The sequence below is a fragment of the Dipteris shenzhenensis genome, chromosome 2, assembly GCF_047967505.1.
Source record: "Dipteris shenzhenensis isolate YYH24624 ecotype China chromosome 2, Dip_SZ_1.0, whole genome shotgun sequence".
NCBI lineage: Eukaryota > Viridiplantae > Streptophyta > Polypodiopsida > Gleicheniales > Dipteridaceae > Dipteris > Dipteris shenzhenensis.
This window is the reverse complement of record NC_141597.1, coordinates 62407849-62428296: the sequence shown is the minus strand read 5'-3', so window position 1 is coordinate 62428296 and position 20448 is coordinate 62407849. Positions and strand designations below refer to the sequence as shown.

Here is a 20448-nt window from a genome sequence, read left to right as displayed (position 1 = left end):
TGGGAGCCCACCATGTGATATCGCTCTTTACCAGCAGGCTGTTGGATGTCTCATTTACTTACGTCACACCAGACCTGACTTACAGTATGCAGTATCTCAGCTCAGCAGATTCATGCACATGCCCAGTTCACAGCATTGGCAGGCAATGAAGAGAGTTTTCAGATATCTCAGAGGCACTCAGGATTTAGCTCTCTTCTATGGTGATCAGGGTTCACTTACCATGCATGCTTACACGGATAGTGACTGGGCAGGTTGTTCCTACTGGAGCTGCAGCCAAAGTGTGAGGCACTAAGTGTATCTCCCTGCTGCTGGGATTGCAGCCAAGAACTGAGGTACCAAAGTCTGAGAACTGCCCCCAGTCCAGGGGCCCTTTCATACGGCTGGACTGCCCTAAGAATAGACCGATCAGATCTGCAGACTGGCCCCACCAATACACTCAAAGTACGAGGCACAACAATGTTTCACCAAAGCCCATGCGGGCCTTTGGCCCTGAAACATCAATACTTAGGGTTCCATCCAATTAGGAGTGGCTTTGATACCAATGAGACAATCCTCGCCAAGCCTAGTCAACCTTAGACCCTGGTGGGGTATCCACGTCAGCTCCATAACTAGAAACCCTATCAGAACATAGGCCAAGCCTACAAGCAACCCATCCGGGTCAGGGCATCTGCTCTAGACTCAACCCACAAGGGTTGGCACTAGCAGCTCACCTCCTAGCCGTAGGTTCATTCGAGCAACCCCCAAGCTAGAGGTCTAAACCACTTGGATACGAGAGTCAGCCAGCCTCAGGATCCAAACTTGTGTCCCATACGACAAGCCCTTCACCCAAGCTGCTGCCCTCTGCCAGCAGGTCCTGGTCACTGAGGAACGCATCCTCATGATCGCTACAATTGAGCCCCTAGCTTATACGTATAAGCTAGGTATCCTACTTTATTGGTTTTAGCCATAGTTTTAGCTAGGCTACTCTAAAGCAAGCATTCCTTGCTTTATGCTCAAGCCTCAGCCCAATCTGGCTTACCCCGATTTGGCTAGCACTCCACTGCCAAGAATAGCAAGCTAGCTCACTCCTAGTGATCTAGACCTCCACTACTAGCTTAGGTCTATCCTTAGGTTAAATCCTAAACCCGGTTAGACCCCATGCTGACTAAATGGCCAACAGCACCACCATCTCCAAGGAGCAGCCCTAGACCTCCGTATGAGCCTCTCACGTACCCGAGCCTCTCACGTACCATACCACCCAGGTGCTTCCTCCTCCTTGCTATTTTCCCCAACATGCACGTAGGGGAGGGTTTGCATTTGGAAGGTGCCACGTGGCACCCTCTTCCATTTGCCCCTAGCCCCCTCTAGTGGGGCTCTTTTAAGAGCCATACCAATGGCCCAACTTGAAACCTAAGGGTACTTTGTGCCCTTCTTGGTCCAAACCACTAAGTCCCCCCAAGGCCGTAATTCCTAGGGACCCTTACGGCCCTGTGTGCTTTATTTCTTAGGGCCTAGCCCACATGCAAGCCCAAAAACTCATGACCTCGTGACACACAGCCTCATACATTCAATTGTGGCACATCACCCTCAAAATTGAGAGTCCACAGAACTTCATAGCTGTGACCGTTCACGCTTAATGCCTCAAGTGTGGGTTATGCCCTTGAGATTACGCATGGGCCCCTTGCAAGTCTCCCAAGATGCAAGATGCAAACCGGGGTGGATATTACACGTGTTGACTTTCCCAATTGATCAGACGCCATGTGACGGACTTCAACCACTACCTAAAACGACAAGGTTTATAAATACCCTTCATGGGTAGCTGGAGCCAGCAGAGGATTGAAATGGGAAGCGAGGTATTTATCACTATATGACTAGTACGAGTTCAAAAATGCCCAAAGCAAATGAGACCCCCAATCAAGAATATTGAAAAAATTCAAAGAATGAGGGGAGAGAGAAGAGGAATGTGGTACTGCTGAAACCTTTCCAAATGGACCAGCTAGGATGGATAGTCATTTGAAAGTGGAGTCCTTCGTGAAGTAGCGTAAACATTGGATAGGCGGCTAGGAAGGCAAACCAGGGGGAGTAGATAACTCCCTCATCAACTCTCAAGTTCAAAATCGGAGTAGGAACGAGAACAGGTAACCCAAGGGTTGGATCCTATATTGGGAACCATAGGGCAAGTCCTACTTCTAGAGTTTCTTAGAATGTTCTCCCACACAAGCCTATGAAAACTACTGAAAGCCTGAGGTTTCCCGTTGAAGCAATATATCTATGGGATGGCAACGATCATTGATCAGCTCATGGATTTTCCAAGGTCGGCTTGCATAGTTCTACTAAGACACCAAAGGCGAGGAAAAATGGCATACCACTGGGATTTTCCCTCACAATCATCCCCTTATCTTATCGGTTGTGTTTGCTATTTATTCACTCCCTATCAACTTAAGATCACGAGCCATATGCAAATGTCATGCTACATGTGTGCCAACTTATCCATTGTAGCCATTGTCCTCTAAATGTTGCACGTTTGCCACATGTGGTTAGTAGACCAACAAAGTCTCGAGCTCTAATACCATGTTAAGACATAAGGACCTCTTGGTAGTTGCCACATGTCATGCTCTAGGCCGTGTGCCAATTAGACCACCTAGCCACCCTAAATCCTCCCTTAAAGGGAGCCCTAGAGTTATGAAGGCTTCATGAACTCATAGTGACAAGAGACCCTTTGCATGTGGGAGTAAAGCCATGTATTATCATCCACGACCGCCCCCATCGTGCACAACTTGCAAGTTCGCTGCTTTTTGGGTATGCGTGCAGCTCTCCCTGCCTCGATCCTTAGCTGATGGGATGAGACCCGCATCTGTCCGATGGCAATCCTCTGTGCGTGTGAGACTCCTCTGTCCTCGAGATACTGAGGTCTAATAATAAGCCCATCCTCCTAAACTCTCAGAAAGTGGTCATAGTAGAGCTGGGTCTTGGTGGGGAACTCCTAGTCCCCCCCCCCCAAGTGCGAGATGTGTGGAGCTAGAGGAGATCTAGCTGTATGATGCCGTTAATCTCATCCCGTGGGATCAACTTGAGCGGGGCATCCATGCTATACTGAAACGGGGGAAGCCAATCCATCTAAATGCCGTGATTGGCAAACCATGCGGTGATGCGTGCGAACCATGCTGTACCTATCCCACTCTCTGCTAGTCGTATGGAGGACTCTAGTGCCAGCCTCGGAAGTCTCTCGCAAGGTAGGTCCCAAACTCTGTGGAGGAAAGTCACTGTTTGAAAAATGGTATCAACCCGGAGGGGGGTCATGGGAAACTCTGCCTGTACTATCTGATGGGGGGCCAAGGGCTTACTCCGAATCATCCTAGAGCCCATAATCACCTATAGCCACTCAAATCTCCTCCATTCTGCTGCTGAAATATCACACCCCCAAAAAGGTGCCGCATACATGGCAGTTGGCCTCACTAGAGTGTCGAAAAGCCAATACTTCGTCGGTGGATCCTGGAAGTGCGCCTGGAAGCATTGTCGCTCTAGTCGGGCCAAAGCACCGTGCCCTCGTGTGAGTCGTGCTCCGGCTGCGTGGGTCATCGTGAAAACTGGCCCTGTGAAAACTGCACCCAAATATGTGTAGGACTGCACAATCTCCACTCGCTGACTCCAGTATGTAAAGCTATGTTGGTGGAGCACTGTGTAAGAGGTGTTGAAGATCATGACCTTGGTCTTCCCAAGGTTAACCATCAGGTCTCTCTCTCTGCAGAACACGTCTAGGGCATCTAGATGTCACTGTAGTCCCTTTGCCGAAGATGACAGGAGGACTATGTCATCCCCGTATAGTAGAATCTGTATCATCAAGTCTGCTAGTGGTGCTCCCTCGCCTTCTAGACTGTCTATGAAAGATGTAATCTCATCAATGTAGAGCCCGAAGAGAGTCGGTGAGAGAGGGCATCCCTGCTTTACTCTGATCGTACTCTCAACCCAGTCTGATAGGCCTCTTGGGACACGAACTCTCCCTTTGACGGACTCGTATAGGCTCACCACTCTGCAGATCAGAACCTCTAGAATCTGCATATCCTGTAGATCATGCGGGATCGTGGGACAGTGTTGAAGGCCTTCCGAAAGTCTACAAAACAAGCGTAGACTTTCTTGCGTCTTGACCTCGCCTCCTCAATGATAGTCCCTCAGGGTGGAGAAGTGGTCTAGAGTGGAGTGCTGTCTTCGGAAACCTGCCTGCCCTAGAGCACGCTGCCCATGTGCCTCTGTATGGCTGCTAATCTCCCTCTCTAGTATCGATCCATAGTTCTTGGCCAGTGTGTGGCCAATCATGAGGGTGCGATAGTTCCCAGTATCCATGGGGTCACCTGCCTTGTGTATCGGTACTGTGGTGGTGGTACTCCATGAGGGTGGGAAGCCGTGACATATGGCGTGGTTGAACATCTGTGCTAGTACCGGAGCCAAAACCTCCTGTCCATAATCGAAATGCTCAGTCTGTAGCCCCTCATGGTTCTGTGCTCTCCGGTTATGAAGCCGGCTGAGTGCAGCCTGCACATTTTGTGCAATGAACAAGTGGGAAGTGGTGGGCCTGGGCATAGTGGACATATCAGGTGGTGCCTGCATCGGGACATCATAAAGAGAGCATGCATAAGTGTGCCAAACATCTGGGTCTGTGATGGGTATAGAAGGCTTCACCTCTGATAGAAGCCCCCAACCAATGGTGGGATCCCTCCCTCGAAAAGAACTGATCACCTCATCCATTCTCTGGGTGAGGAAGGCCCGCCGCTTACGACGTGTATGATAATCCAATCCCCAATGGAAACTTCAAGAATCTGTGGTGAACAACTTCAAAATTTTAACTAATAATCAAGGCTAGTACATTACAAACATCTAAAAAAGATATCACAATCAAGACAGTAGTTGGATATAGGAATGCTTTCATATGCAAAACCACCATGATTGATCAAACCCCCAACATCATAGATCAACCACTATTGTACCAATAAGAGGGTCATAGCTTAAACTTTTCTATTTATGTAAAATTACTCAATTTTGGGTTCCTCTCACTTGACGTCAGATGTTACTCCGTGGCACGAAGAATTGATTATGGCTTGAAAACAAACCCTCTTGCTTTATAGTATACTGCTTGACAATCAAGTCTTCTACAAACAAACAATACTCCTTTTGCACCCACCTTGCATAATTGGGTTAAGCCCATAAGTCTAGCAAAACTTTTCATTTTGTCTTAGGACTAACATTCCACTGATCAAATAGCAAATTTGCATAGCAAACAAGTCAGCTTGCCATCACAGCACTTGAATGTGACCCTATCATGTGTCACGTTCATGCTCATTAGCCATGCATGCTGAATGGTGAATTCAATAAAGAAGAATTAGGCTTTTTGATCGGTTTTTGGGTTGCCGGACTGTGACATCATGATACCCCCCTCAACATGACCAAACTGAATGCCCAAATTATAGTGGAGCTGTCCCATGTCTGACATTTCAAAAACCTGCTGCAAATCAACCTTGAAAGCTGCAATATGCTGAGTATCTGGGCCCGTGATGAGCATATCATCCACATATAAAATCAGCACTAAAAAATCAGATCCACTCCCACGGACATAAAGAGTGGGTTCTGTGGAGCTATTCTGAAAACCAAGGGATAGTAAGTGTGCATGAATTTTGGCATACCATGCCTTGGGTGCCTGCTTCAAGCCGAGTGCACACTCAAGAAAGTGACCATGCATCTGTCTATTCCTTGCTCTTGTCCGGGCAGCAAAAGGCCGATCTTTTTGCTGTCCCTCAATGTATCAAGAAGCCATCTGGGAACTTGCCTTCGTTGTCTATTGACAGCTCTTTCTTCAATCACTGCATCATGAATAGTGGGATCATTTTGTGCTGGAAGAGAAACCTGCAAATCAGCATGGGGCACTAGCTGATCATTGCTTGTTGGAGGGCCTGCAGGAGGCTCATGTTGCTGGTCAAAGTCCAACTTCTGGTTTAGCTTTGCAGTCCACAAGAGGAGAAGCCAAATGTTCAGCAAAGATTACATCTCTACTGACAATAATCTTCCCAGTATTTGGTTGGTATAACCTATACCCTCTGCTCTCCTGGCTGTAACCAATAAATATGCATTTGATTGCCTTGTCATCAAGCTTATGTCTCAGCTGAGATGGTACATGAACATATGCAAGAGACCCAAAAACTCTCATGTGTGAAAGTGAAGGCTTCCTGCCTTTCCATGCTTCATAAGGTGTAATAGTCTTCAATGCCCTTGTAGGTGATCTATTCAGCACATAGTTGGCACACATTACTGCATCAAGACAAAATTTATTGGGCAAGGACTTAGCCTTTAGCATGCATCTGGCCATCTCCATAGTGGACCTGTTCTTCCTCTCAAGAACATGATTATGCTGAGGAGTGTAAGGATTAGTGCATGAGTGAACAATGCCCCGTGAAGACAAAAATGCATCAAACTCCTTTGACATATACTCTCCCCCCCTATCTGTGTTGAGGGTGACAAGCTTGCATCCTGATTCATTCTCAACCATATTCAGCCACCTTTGAAAGCATGAGAACACTTCACATTTAGCTTTTAAAGCATATACCCAACAATATCTTGTGAAGTCATCAATGAGAGTCATAAAATATTTGTACCCCCCCAATGGCATTTGTCTTCATTGGGCCACAGACATCACTGTGCACTAGCTGCAATTTCCTTTGTGAGAGTTTTGGACAATTCTTTTGAAAAGGAAACCGATGCATCTTACCCAAAAGACAACCCTCACACACATGTTTGGAAACTGTGTGAGTTTGAGGTACATCATTTGCCATGTCTTGTGAATGTAACTTGGCAAGAGCTCTATAATTGAGATGACCCATTCTCTCATGCCAAAGATGAGTTTCAGCAAGCTGTGAATCTGAAATAGCAAATGCTTCAATAGAGAGTGCAGCTGAGTGATCATCAAGGTGATAAAGACCCTTTTTCAAAGTGCCAGTGAGAACTATGGCATTGTCATCACAAAGATCATATACTAGGCATCTGTATCCATCAAAAATCACTCTGAAACCTGAAGTGGCAATTACTGAAATTGAAATCAAGTTGACTTCAATTCCAGGCACAAAGAGAACATTTGTCAAAGTGACAGGATGGCTTGAAATGGATGTGAGTTGCACATCTCAAATTCCTTTCACAGCATAGGAGGCATTATTAGCACATGTGACAATTCCCCCACGAGGTGCATTAGCTAAGGAATGAAACAACTGTCTGCAAGATGTGACGTGCTTGGAAGCACCACTATCAAAATACCAAGACTGAGCATCATATGTGCATGTGAAGCATCTGCTAGCTCGTGGGATTCAATTGCATGTGTGGCATTAACTGTCAATCCTGCTTTCTTGTTCTACCAAGCAATGCGCTTACTACATTCTGAAATGTCATGTCCACGCTTGCGACAATAGTTGCATCTATTCTTCTTTGACTTATCTGCTGTATTTTTAGATGCATTGGAGGAATTGCCACTGCTATGCGCAGATTTAGGCTTGCCCATGGGCTTGGAAGCCTTGCCTCTTCCTGTCTGCTGTGAAGCAAATGCATGATCAAGAATAATAGCTTGTCTATTAGCTCGACTTTGCTCTTCCTGCAAAAGCAAAGTGACTAGCTGATCAAAAGAGTAGTGGTCTGGATTACCCATGGCCACTAATCTAAGGGTTGTAGCAAACCCTTGATTGTATCTGGCAGTCCATTCAATGTGGTACTGACAAGCTGAGAATTGGGCACCACCTCATCAATATTGGCAAGTTGTTCCATGAGGTCCTTGACCTTTGTCAGGTATGCATCCATAGAGTCACCTTCATTCATATTGACTTCCTGCAATTGCCTTCTTAAAAATGCAACACGTGCCTTATTGCGAATCTGATAAAGAGAAGCCAATTTGTCCCAAGCATCCTTTGCTGTCCTGTAAGACCGGATGTGTGGAATAATGATTCTCTTGCATGATAAAGCAATACAAGAACATGCATTTGCATCTCTTGCATCCCATCTTGATTGTTCCTGAGTTGGGGGAGCAACAACAGGGGTGCTAAAAGATAAGGCATCAAGAGGAGTACCCTCTGCAGAGGGACCAGCAGTAGAGGCAACCATTGTAGTATTGGCTCAACCCCAGAAACAATATTCCAAAAGTGCCTTGCAACAAGAATATGTTTCATGAGATAAGACCACATCGGATAGTTGGTGCCATCCAACTTATCATCTTCACGAAGAATGCCAAATAGATCATGATTGTTGCCAACCATTGCAAATGGGATACCCTGAAAAAGACCTGAAAACCCAAAAGCCTCAAGGCTATCACTGCAAAGAGCTGGCTGTCCAAAAATGACAGCAAATATCTGCAAATAAATGTTCTGCAAATTTCCAACCCAAATCAAAGGGCAAATGCAGATTTGACCCAAATGTGACTGTGTCAGGCAATGTTCACTGCAAAAAAACAGCAAATATGGCAAAAGCCCCAAATTTAATGAGGGCAAATAGGCCAAAAAGAGGGCAAATACAGAAAAGCCCCAAACTTTTGCTGAGATTTTTGCAAATGTGACCCAATGTATGATAATCTGACCCAATGTCCTACAAATGTGACCCAATGTACTGCAATCAAACAAGGAATTGCAGACAAAATCCCAAAACTCTAGTGTTCTTGCAAGAAGTTGCAACTAGAGGAGATGAAAGGTATTAAAAGCCCCAAAATTTTGCCAAAGTCCTGTAAATGACTTCACACGTGCCAAACCTGTACGGAACTCCCGGAACAAGTACGGGTTGTACGGATAGCTTCTATGTACGAACGGTACAAGTGTCCAATGTAGGGTGTACGTACAACGTACGAAGCAAGTACTATGTACGATGTGCGACACAAGTACGACATACGGTGAAAGTACGTGGCTGTATGGAATGCATGTGCGAAGCAAATACGATGTACGAAGTAGATACGTAACTGTACGAAACGCAAGTACAATGTATGAAACATGTTCGAAGCACAGTACGAAGCAAAGCGTACGGCTGTACGGAAAGTGTACGACACAATACGGAGCAGGTACAAAACCTTCTGTACGGTTGTACGTCCTGTGTGCAGGCTGTGTGTACGGGCGTCCGTATAGTCGTACGGGCTATACGAATGAAGGAGTGGATGCAAATCCGGGGGTAGGATACAAGTCGAACCAAGCTCTGATACCACTGTAGGATCGATAAACGAAAGTAGAGCAAGTACAAGGTACAAGAGTCGATGGATATCAGCCGGCACGTCAACTAGAGTAAAATGAAAAGAAGAGTACATAGTACTTGTAGCTAGACCCTAGGACTAAGTGTCCTAGGTGTCACATAGGACTAAGTGTCCTATGTGGCATAAGAGGCACAAAATAAACTAAGTGCCTATAACTATGCCTACAAGGCACATACCAGGGCCCATAGGGCATCACTAGAACTGGGAGAAGATGGCCTACAGCTAGCAGAGATCCTAGTGATCAATAAAAAATCTACACCATACTATCCTCAAGCCAATGGGCAAGCAGAGAGCATGAATAAAATCCCATGTAACATTCTGACTCGATTTGTGACACTAGTCGCTCCAATTGGGAACATAAATTGACAGCTGCACTGTAGGCATACCGCACAGCCTACAAGGCAGGGACAAATAGCACACCCTTTAGCTTGCAAGGTCTATGGGGCAGAGGAAGTAATGCCTACAGAATATTCGGTGCCAAGCTTGAGAATAGCGGTGTGAGAGGAAGGCTGTCGAAAAATGCTCTTGCCGAGAAGCTTGTCACTTTATGCAGGCTGCCATGAGAGCATCAGATATGTCTGCATGGAAGGGCTGCCTTGGAGCAGAATAGGGCCTTGGAAGAGGGCTGGATGTTTAGACAACAACAGGCCCTGCAAGGGCAGTCAACATGGGCTGCCAGGGCCACTTTATAGGCGGTGGCAGCAGCGACTGCCAGTCGGCAGTCTGCAGCATCAGGACAGGGCAGCAGACTGGTTGGCCAGTCACATCCGGTGTATTGGTTGGGCCACTCTACAGTCTGCAGATCTGGTCGGTCTATTGTTAGGGCATTCCAGCCCTATAAAAGGGACCCTGGATGGGGGCAGTTTCAATATTTGATGCCTCAGTTCTTGGCTGCAGTTCCAGCAGCAAGGAGGTGTGGTAACAGTGAGCCTTGTGACTCACGATTTGGCTGCAGACAGGAGCAGCAAGGAGGTCAAGGATCAGGGCTCACCATTGGCTGCAGATTGAACTAGGACACATCTAGGCAGCATCATATGTGCTAGATGGTGGCACATTGTGCACACTTTTGTACAAGGTTTTGTCCATCTTTGAAGTTTGGAGTAATACATATTTACTGTTTCTACTCTCATGAGCATGGTTCATTAACTGTCTAAATCTATCCCTACTCACGTGTATGCATAATAAAGAAAAGGAGTGAGATAGGAGTTAGCACTGAGTGATTTCTGGGTATGTTTACACATCTTGCGCTGCCGTAATGGATATGTAATCTATAATGGGTGTCACAGCTATTTAGAGATCATATGGTGGAGCTATGTCTGGTTGTTCCCATAGATCCTGTTGGGTCTCTGAAGGATATTTCATCTCATAGAAACTGCACGAATCACATCTAGGTGAGCAACAGCATGTATGGATCGGAATAAATACTCAAATTCAACTAGTCCATGATGTGCCAAGTTTCTAGTCTTCCGTTCCATGTTCTCTCCCAATATCTAAACATTCACACTAAAGCTTGAATACTTGTAGAATTCATTCTACAACCAGAACACAGGCTAGTAAACTTATCCATGTGATCAACCTTTCATCGGAGCAAGTACTAGCCCAAGGTATACCGTATAGCTATATGTGCTGCAATAGAGGGCATCTTGCAAAGTAAAATACTTGCTCCGAAAACCTTCCCTCCACCACACTTATCTTTGATGACAGGCAAGAAAGATGAGCAAGCTTAGATTTCTTAAGCTCAAGTCCAAAAAATCCAAAAGCGGTACAACTAAAGGAATTATGGGCAATAGGCTTGGGAAAATGGCAAAGACCATCAATCTTTTACGGTATGAAGGCAAGCTTCATCCGTTGAAAGCACAAGTGTAGACTTCAGCGCTTAGGCAAGGTACACGGTCTGTATCTAGAGCTGCATTTCGAAATAGACACACCTACAACAACATAAGCCGTCTCCAAAAAAGAGAGAAAAACATACAGTCCAATCTAGAACAAGCACACAATCTACCTAATATAAGAATCCAGCTCTAATCTCAGAAAATTGTTAAGGTGGTCCCAAAGGTAAGGGTCCTTATGCTTGAGGCATGTCCTCGAAGTTTTCAAAGTCATTAGAGGCAATGTCTTTTCTTTTCTTTTTTCTCTGCTAAAGAAAAAGAGAAATGTTATAGTCGTTTCTTTTCGTGTTTCTTCGTTTAAGAGGTGAACCTAGGAAGTTAACGTTAGGGCAGTGCAAAGAACTTTGGAAAAATCTTTCTAGATTTGAAAAAAAACTATTTTGGAGGGAAGCGAATTACCTCTAACATGTAAGAAGCATCCTTCACAACCCCCGCCCAAACGAAAAAGAAACAAAAGGTGAAGACTCTATCGCATAAGAGGCGTCCTAGAAAGACTTAAGGACGCAAAAGACACTTCTGGTAAGTTGGGACTCTTAAGAGTCCTGTGCTAACAGTAACTTAGAAACACAAGGAAAGTTAGCTCCAATTTCAAGAAATATAAAAAGGGTACTTAGAAGCTGGTAGCTACTATAGTGTAGGCCATCCTCTGGTGGTTCTAGTGATGCCCTATAGGCCATGGTATGTGCCTTGTAGGCATAAATAAAGACACTTATAGTGTTAGTGTCTTTAAGGCCACATAGGACACTTAGTCCTATGTGACACCTAGGACACTTAGTCCTAGGTCTAGGTACTTGTACCTTGTACTCCTTTGTTTTTTATTATCTAATCCAATTTTTACATGACGGCTAAGGCTTGTGCTACGTTTTGCTATCTGTACTCTCTCTCTCTCAATCGATCCTACAGTGGTATCAGAGCCACGTTCGACTCGTCTTCTGCCCCCGGATTTGCATCTGCTCCCTATACCTTCATCCGTACAGTCCGTACGACTGTACGGACGTCCATACAGATCCTACGTCAAAATCTGTACGTTCTCCACCCGTGGCTTCCATACTTAGTTGCGTCGTACAATCTACATTAGACGTCCGTACATTGGACACTCGCCGTACGGAACATCCCGTACCTACTCCGTACTGTCGTCGTGCACCTTCCGTACTCACAACCTGCTCCGTACATGCGTCACCGTACAATCGTACTTGCTTCGTTGTATAACCGTACAGATTCGAGTATGCATCGCCGTACATCGTACACCGTACAGTTTGGTACTTGCATTTCGTACACCGTACAGCTACATACTTGAGCAATTGTACAAATCCGTACCTGCACTACGTATCTATTTCGTACAGGATACTATACTGCTCTCCGTACCTATATTCCGTATAGTCAGCATGCATGTCTGTACTGTGCTTCCGTACACTGTACTACGTAGTACCTGCATCCGTACGACCGTACATTGGATTCAGTGCTGATATATGTACTGTTCCGTACATCAATTCAGTACACGCGTTGTACGTTGTACTTGCATTGTACTTGCTCCGGGATTTGGTGCACTTTTGCAGACAATTTGTGGACAGTAGTCCTAATTTTGCAGTTGCAAGCCTTGAGGCTATTTTCTTTGGGATTTGGTCTGCAATTTCTTGTTTGTTTGCAGTACATTGGGTCAGATTGCAGGACATTGAGTCACTTTTGCAAGACATTGGTGAACATTACCTGCCACAGTCACATTTGGATCAGATCTGCATTTGCCCTTTGATTTGGGTTGAAAAATTGCAGATATTTGCTGTCATTTTTGGACAGCCAGCTTTTTGCAGTGATAGCCTTGAGGCTTTTGGGTTTTCAGGTCTTTTTCAGGGAATCACATTTGCTATGGCTGGAAACAATCAAGATTTATTTGGAGTTCTTCGTGAAGATGATAAGTTGGATGGCACCAACTATCCGATGTGGTCTTATCTCATGAAACATATTCTTGTTGCAAAGCATTTGTGGAATATTGTTTCTGGGGCTGATCTGAGGCCTGAGGCCAGCCAATGCTACATTAGTTGCCTCTACTGCTGGTCCTTCTGCAGGGGGTACTACTCTTGATGCCTCTTCCTCTAGCACTCCTGCTGCTGCTCTTCCAACTCAAGAACAGTCAAGATGGGATGCAAGAGATGCAAATGCACATTCATGCATTGCTTTATCAATCAAGAGAATCATATCCACACATCCGGTCTTGCAGGACAGCAAAGGATGCTTGGGATGAATTGGCTTCTCTCTATCAAATTCGCAATGAAGCTCGTGTTGCATATTTGAGGAGGCAATTACAGGAAGTCAGTATGAATGAAGGTGAGTCTATGGATGCATGCCTGACAAAGGGCAAGGACCTCATGGAACAGCTTGCCAACATTGATGAGGTGGTGCCAAATTCACAGCTTGTTAGTACCACATTGAATGGACTGCCAGATACATATCAAGGGTTTGCTACAACCCTTCGATTAGTGGCCATGGGTAATCCAAACCACTATTCTTTTGATCAGCTAGTGACTTTGCTTTTGCAAGAAGAGCAAAGTAGAGCTAATAGGCAAGCCATTATTCTTGATCATGCATTTGCTTCACAGCAGACAGGAAGAGGCAAGGCTTCCAAGCCTATGAGCAAGCCAAAATCTGCCCATAGCAACTGCAATTCCTCCCATGCATCTAAAAATACAGCAGATAAGTCAAAGAAGAACAGATGCAACTCTTGTCGCAAGCCTGGACATGACATTTCAGAATACAGGAAGCACATTGCTTTGGAGAAAAAGAAAGCATGATTGACAGTTAATGCCTCACATGCTATTGAATCCCATGAGCCAGAAGATGCTTCACATGCACATGCTCTTCAAGATGATTGGGCATGGGCTGTCCATTGCTCATTTGATCCCTCCAAAGCTGATGCATTCTTTACTGCTAATGATGCTTAGTCCTAGTACTTTGATAGTGGTACTTCCAAGCATGTCACATCTTGCAGACAGTTGTTTCATTCTTTAGCCGATGCACCTCAAGGGGGGGCTGTCACATGTGCTAATAATGCTTCATATGCTGTTAAAGGAAATGGAGATGTGCAGCTCACATCCATTTCAAGCCACCCTGTTACTCTGACAAATGTTCTTTTTGTGCTTTTGTGCCTGGAATTGAAGTCAACTTGATTTCAATTTCAGCAATTGCCACTTTAGGTTTCAGAGTTATTTTTGATGGCTACAGATGCCTAGTTTATGATCTTCGTGATGACAATGCCATAGTTTTCACTGGCACTTTGCAAAAGGGGCTTTATCACCTTAATCATCACTCAGCTGCACTTTCTACTGAAGCATTTGCAATTTCAGATTCACAGCTTGCTGAAACTCATCTTTAGCATGAGAGAATGGGTCATCTCAATTATAGAGCTCTTGCAAAGCTACATTCACAGCAAATGGCAAATGATGTACCTCAAACTCACACAGTTTCCAAACATGTGTGTGAGGGTTGTCTTTTGGGTAAGATGCATCGGTTTCCTTTTCAAAAGAATTGTCCAAAACTCTCAAGATATTGCTGGGTATATCCTTTAAAAGCCAAATCTGAAGTTTTCTTATACTTTCAAAGATGGCTGAATATGGTTGAGAATGAATCAGGATGCAAGCTTGTCACCCTCAACACAAATAGGGGGGGAGAGTATATGTCAAACGAGTTTGATGCATTTCTGTCTTCACGGGGCATTATTCACTCATGCACTACTCCTTACACTCCTCAGCAGAATCCTGTTTCTGAAAGGAAAAACATGTCCACAATGGAGATGGCCAAATGCATGCTTAAGGCCAAGTCTTTGCCCAATAAATTTTGGCTTGATGCAGTAATGTGTGCCAACTATGTGCTGAATAGATCACCTACATGGGCATTGAAGACTGTTACACCTTATGAAGCATGGAAAGGCGGGAAGCCTTCCCTTTCACATATAAGAGTTTTTGGGTCTCTTGCATATGTTCATGTACCATCTCAGCTGAGACATAAGCTTGATGACAAGGCAATCAAATGCATATTTATTGGTTACAGCCAGGAGAGTAGAGGGTATCTGTTATATCAACCAAATACTGGGAAGATTATTGTCAGTAGAGATGTAATCTTTGCTGAACATTCAGCTTCTCCTCTTGTGGACTGCAAAGCAAAGCCAGATGTTGACATGTTTGATGCCTTTGAATCTTGGTTACCTCTGCCATCATCAGAAGAGAATTTTGACAAGCAACATGAGCCTCCTGCAGGCCCTCCAACAAGCAATAATCAGCCACAACCTCATGCTGATTTGCAGGTTTCTCTTCTGGCACAAAATGATCCCACTATTCATGATGCAGTCATTGAAGAAAGAGCTGTCAATAGACAGCAAAGGCAAGTTCCCAGATGGCTTCTTGATACATTGAGGGACAGCAAACAAGATCAGCCTTTTGCTGCCCGGACAAGATCAGGGAATAGACAGCATGGTCACTTTCTTGAGTTTGCACTCCTTGCTACAGCTTGCAATGAAGAGCCTCCGTGCCATAAAGATGCTTTTGACAGCAAAGAGTGGATGGATGCAATGAGAGCTGAGTTACAATCTATTGCCAAAAATGATACATGGGAATTAGTAGATCTCCCTCTCGGCAAGCATGCCATCGAAACGCGGTGGGTCTACAAATTAAAAAGGAAATCTGATGGCAGCATAGATCGATACAAAGCCTGTCTTGTTGCAAAAGGGTATGCCCAACAACAAGGCATTGACTTTGAGGAGACATTTGCTCCCACATCCAAGATTACTACCATTAGATGTGTCATTGCCATTGCAGCCCATCATCATTGGCAAGTGCACCAACTTGACATCAAAACTTCTTTTCTTTATGGGGATCTGCAGGAAGAAGTCTATGTCACACAACCTCCTAGCTTTGAGGTTGTTAATTCTGAAAATAAGGTATGCCGGCTTAGAAAAGCCCTTTATGGTTTGAAGCAGGCACCCAGGGCATGGTATGCCAAAATTCATGCACACTTACTATCCCTTGGTTTTCAGAATAGTCCCACAGAACCCACTCTTTATGTCCGTGGGAGTGGATCTGATTTTTTAGTGCTGATTTTATATGTGGATGATATGCTCATCACGGGACCACATACTCAGCAAATTGCAGCTTTCAAGGCTGATTTGCAGCAGATTTTTGACATGTCACACATGGGATGGCTCCATTATTATTTGGGCATTCAGTTTGCTCATGTTGAGGGGGGTATCATGATGTCTCAGTCCAAGTATATTGAACAGCTCCTTGATCGTTTTCAGTTTGAGGATTGCAAGCCAATCTCGACTCCAGTGGACCCTGGCTTCAAGTTCTCAGCTCATGATGGGAGCCCACCATGCGATATCACTCTTTATCAACAGGCTGTTGGATGCCTTATTTATTTATGTCACACCAGACCTGACTTGCAGTATGCAGTAGCTCAGCTCAGCAAATTCATGCACATGCCCAGTTCACAGCATTGGCAGGCAGTGAAGAGAGTCTTCAGATATCTCAGAGGCACTCAGGATTTAGCCCTCTTCTATGGTGATCAGGGTTTACTTACCATGCATGCTTACACGGATAGTAACTGGGCAGGATGTTCCGACACCAGAGTGTCACATACTGGCAATTCTTTTTTTCTTGGCAATTCATGTATCTCTTGGCTCAACAAGAAGCAACCAACAGTTGCCACATCTAGCTGTGAGGCTGAGTACAGGGCAGCTTTCACCGCTACAGTAGAGTGTGTTTGGCTTCGACGATTACTTACAGATCTTGGTATTCGCCAAACATCCTCCACTATTGTCTACACTGACAACCAGACTGCTTTGGCCATTGCGCGTAACCCAATGTTTCATGCGCGTACCAAGCATATTGAAGTTCACTATCATTATGTTCGGGAGCGGTTGTCAGCAGGAGACATAGAGTTGTCCTATCTTCCCACAGAGGACAACATAGCAGATATGTTTACAAAGGCACTTCCTCGTCCCAAGTTCGAAGTCTTTCGACAGGCTTTACACTTAGTTCCCTTTGTTACATGATCTGACATCCCTTGTACATTCATAGGTAGCTATATCCTTTTGGATGAACATGTGCCACCATGACTAGAAAATACCAGTTATTCTGAGACGTTTCCAAAGTACTTCAACCCATCCCATGGAGGGGGGTTTGCAGGCCATCCCCTAGTGGTTCTAGTGATGCCCTATAGGCCATGGTATGTGCCTTGTAGGCATAAATAAAGACACTTATAGTGTTAGTGTCTTTTAGGCCACATAGGACACTTAATCCTATGTGACACCTAGGACACTTAGTCCTAGGTCTAGGTACTTGTACCTTGTACTCCTTTGTTTTTGATTACCTAATCCAAGTTTAACGTGACGGCTAAGGCTTGTGCTATGTTTTGCTATCTGTACTCTCTCTCTCTCAATCGATCCTACATATAGGACTTCTTCGCTCAATACATTTGTTACCTTCCAAGTTGTCAAGGGGGCAACCAACACATTGTAGTCGCTGAATATGCAAGTGCAGAATGTAAAAGAACAAGAGTTTTGATGTACATTGGAAAAATAAATCTCTTTGAAAACCCTAGGTTGTTGCTTTTGAATCAACTATGGAAGAAGCTAAGCTCATCAATAAGAAGGTATTGCTGCACTCAATGCCTATTAGATTAAAGCTATGACAAAGGCAAGACGGTACGTTTGGTGAAACTTTGTGGATGGACTCAAGGCTAAAATTATAAGACTCCACTAGGAACGTTAGCTTCCTTACGCACACACGTCACTAGCTACAAAATGATGAGGCCTACATGTGCTTTAATGAAACAAATAAAGACGCCAAATGTTCAAGAAATAAATGGCAACCAATGCCCCAAGGAAACGAATTGGAAAATGATTTCACTACCCATCCTCCATAAGGATACATCCAATGCACATTCTCCTACGCTGGCATCATCATGTGGAAGCATTGTTTACAGGCCCATTATCGTGAATCCTCTAGTACAGGAATCTCGAAGAAAGTGCACACAGATACAGGCACGCGCTTTTGCTTATGCGAAACTTCCAGCTAGCCGACCGTGAGATCAGCCAGCCCAGCGCTGATCGCCCTCACGAATAGACAACACGCGAGTGCGCAGCATTGATTTCCAAAAGTGTGGAAGAAGGGGATCGTTGCAAACAACTGTCCTCCAAAATCAAAATTAAGAAAGGAAAATCCCATTTGCAAGAAAGAAAGTGAATAACGACCACAAACTCGAGCACAGGAAGCTGGATTACCATGAAGAACTGTCTGGTTCGTCCAAGTCGAATCAAAGAAGATAGTAGAGGGGCAATCCGACTAGAACGTTGACTCAATCTGATCCTCAAACGATCAAACACGAGAGGATGAAGCTGTGTTCGCCTCCTCCCTGCTCCTGGTTGTGGCACTACCCAACAAGACACTCATCTTTGAGGTACGAGCTCGAGAACGTTAAAGGATCTCCACGTAACGCAGATATCAAAAGCCAGACTTCTTTTAAGTGGTTCATCGTGGATATCTAGATCAGTTTCCCTGGCCCTAGGCTAGCTGCAGGTTGACGAGTTTAGCATGTCCTGCAAATGCCCTCTTAGGGCCTCAGCACATGGATGGGGCTAGCATGGGTTTAGGCTGGGAATCTTTTTGTCATCATTACTCCCATCCTACACCAAGTGGTCTAGGATGGATTTAGAATGGGAGTAGCCACTTTTTCTCCCATCCTAGACCATGACCTCTAGATCTTGGCAGCCAGAATGGGTTCCCATTTTTTAGGGATTCAAAAACATGCAAGGATGACATGTATCCTTGTCCCCAAGTGGTCCCCACCTCCTAAACACATGAAATGATGCCATGTGTCCTCTTCCTCCTAAACCCATCCCTAGTTCTTTTTTTGTTAGCACATGGTAGGATGGGAATAGGATAGAAATACGTATGGGACCACTTGGGACCACCTTTTCCCATTCCCATCCTATTTCTTCCCATGTGCTAAGCCCCTCCGTAGCTTCTTGGTTTTATGCACTACACTCGATGTGGTCTATTTGAATTGTGGTCGAATAGGAATAGATAGGACCCCCACCCCAGAAAAAACCGTCATTAATTAATTTGTCTCCGAGAAGGGGGGGGGAAGGCCTTTGAGCGTTGGAATTAAGGCAATTCTCCATACGATGAGCGCTGATAGATTGATTAATGCAGGTGGGTAATCAATATCAGCTCGGTGCCTATGCAGAAGCTTCTACTATAAAAGCAGGCGTGGGTGAGGGGAGGAGGGTAGAGTAGGAGGAGGGCTTGTAAAAAGGCTCTCCAGGACTGAAATAAGAGAGAGCAAAGGGAGGGAGAGGGAGAGAGAGAGGCGAGGGTTGAGTGGAGTTAGAGGGGGGGTGCAGAGGGCGGGCAGGAGCAAAGGGAGGGCGAATACACAAGCAAGGAGAGAGGGTGAATACATAGGTTAATTGAGAAGTACACCTAGGTTCATTGAGAATGAGAGACATGATAGAGTAATTAATTATTGCGAATAGGATCAATATGCGAATTAGGTGAAAGGAGGTGGATGTGGTGAGAAGCCAAAAAAAAATTTTGTAATTGTATAGATGTCGTGTCATCATGTTTGTATTGAAGCGAATGTCGAATTTTAAAAAAAGTTAATTGAGTTGTTTGTTTCAAATTGCCATTTATGAATTATCCTACAAAATTTGCAAAATCACTTGCTTTATCTTTTGCATCCAAAAGTGTTGGCTTTACCACTATATTAAGTAAGAAAAAGTGCTCACAAGTGGTTGATAGGTTTAATAAATCGCGTGAAATTTTTGAGAAAGTTTGAATGTGACTCTGGCTTTAGAGATTTATTATTTGACCACCATGAGATGGCATGAGAAACTATGAGACTAGATGTATCCTTGACATTGCAAGAGGCAAACCCTTGAGGGGGGGTATGTTGGGATAAGTGTGATCAAGGGGTTGCTCTATGGTGCATGTGTGCATCCAGGGGAGTCACATGTGTGTGTGTGTGTGTTGTAGAGGCACATCAAGTACTATGATGTGTCTAGTGTGTGACCTAAGTGATGATGTAAGCCAAAGGTCCCCACATGGGAGGTTTCTTTGATTTAGGCCAGTCCCACTGATGTAGGGGTTGATTGCCACTGATGTAGGGAAAGTGCCTTTGATCTAGGCCACCTTCTCCCCATTTCTATAAGAGAGAGTCACCTCTCTCACAATCTGGAGTGAACAACATTTTTGCTTACATCTTGTGCTCTCACTCCTCTTCCAAGATGCATCTATTCTATCCCACGTGTTTCTACACTCTCCTCCTCCCTCCTCCTCC

At 44.8% G+C, this 20448-nt stretch overlaps 1 protein-coding gene across 3 annotated transcripts in view; it reads right to left on the bottom strand.

Moving 5' to 3' along the window:
- The window catches only part of LOC147905126 (uncharacterized), a 28378-nt gene extending 9662 nt beyond the window's left edge, over positions 1-18716 (bottom strand). For all 3 annotated transcript variants that reach the window (XM_087390306.1, XM_087390313.1, XM_087390320.1), the window contains exon 1: positions 18392-18716. In XM_087390306.1, the coding sequence (XP_087246432.1) occupies positions 18392-18394 (3 nt within the window). In that variant the 5' untranslated portion in view covers positions 18395-18716. The remainder of the gene's footprint in view (positions 1-18391) is intronic.
- Between the last annotated feature and the right edge of the window lie 1732 nt (positions 18717-20448).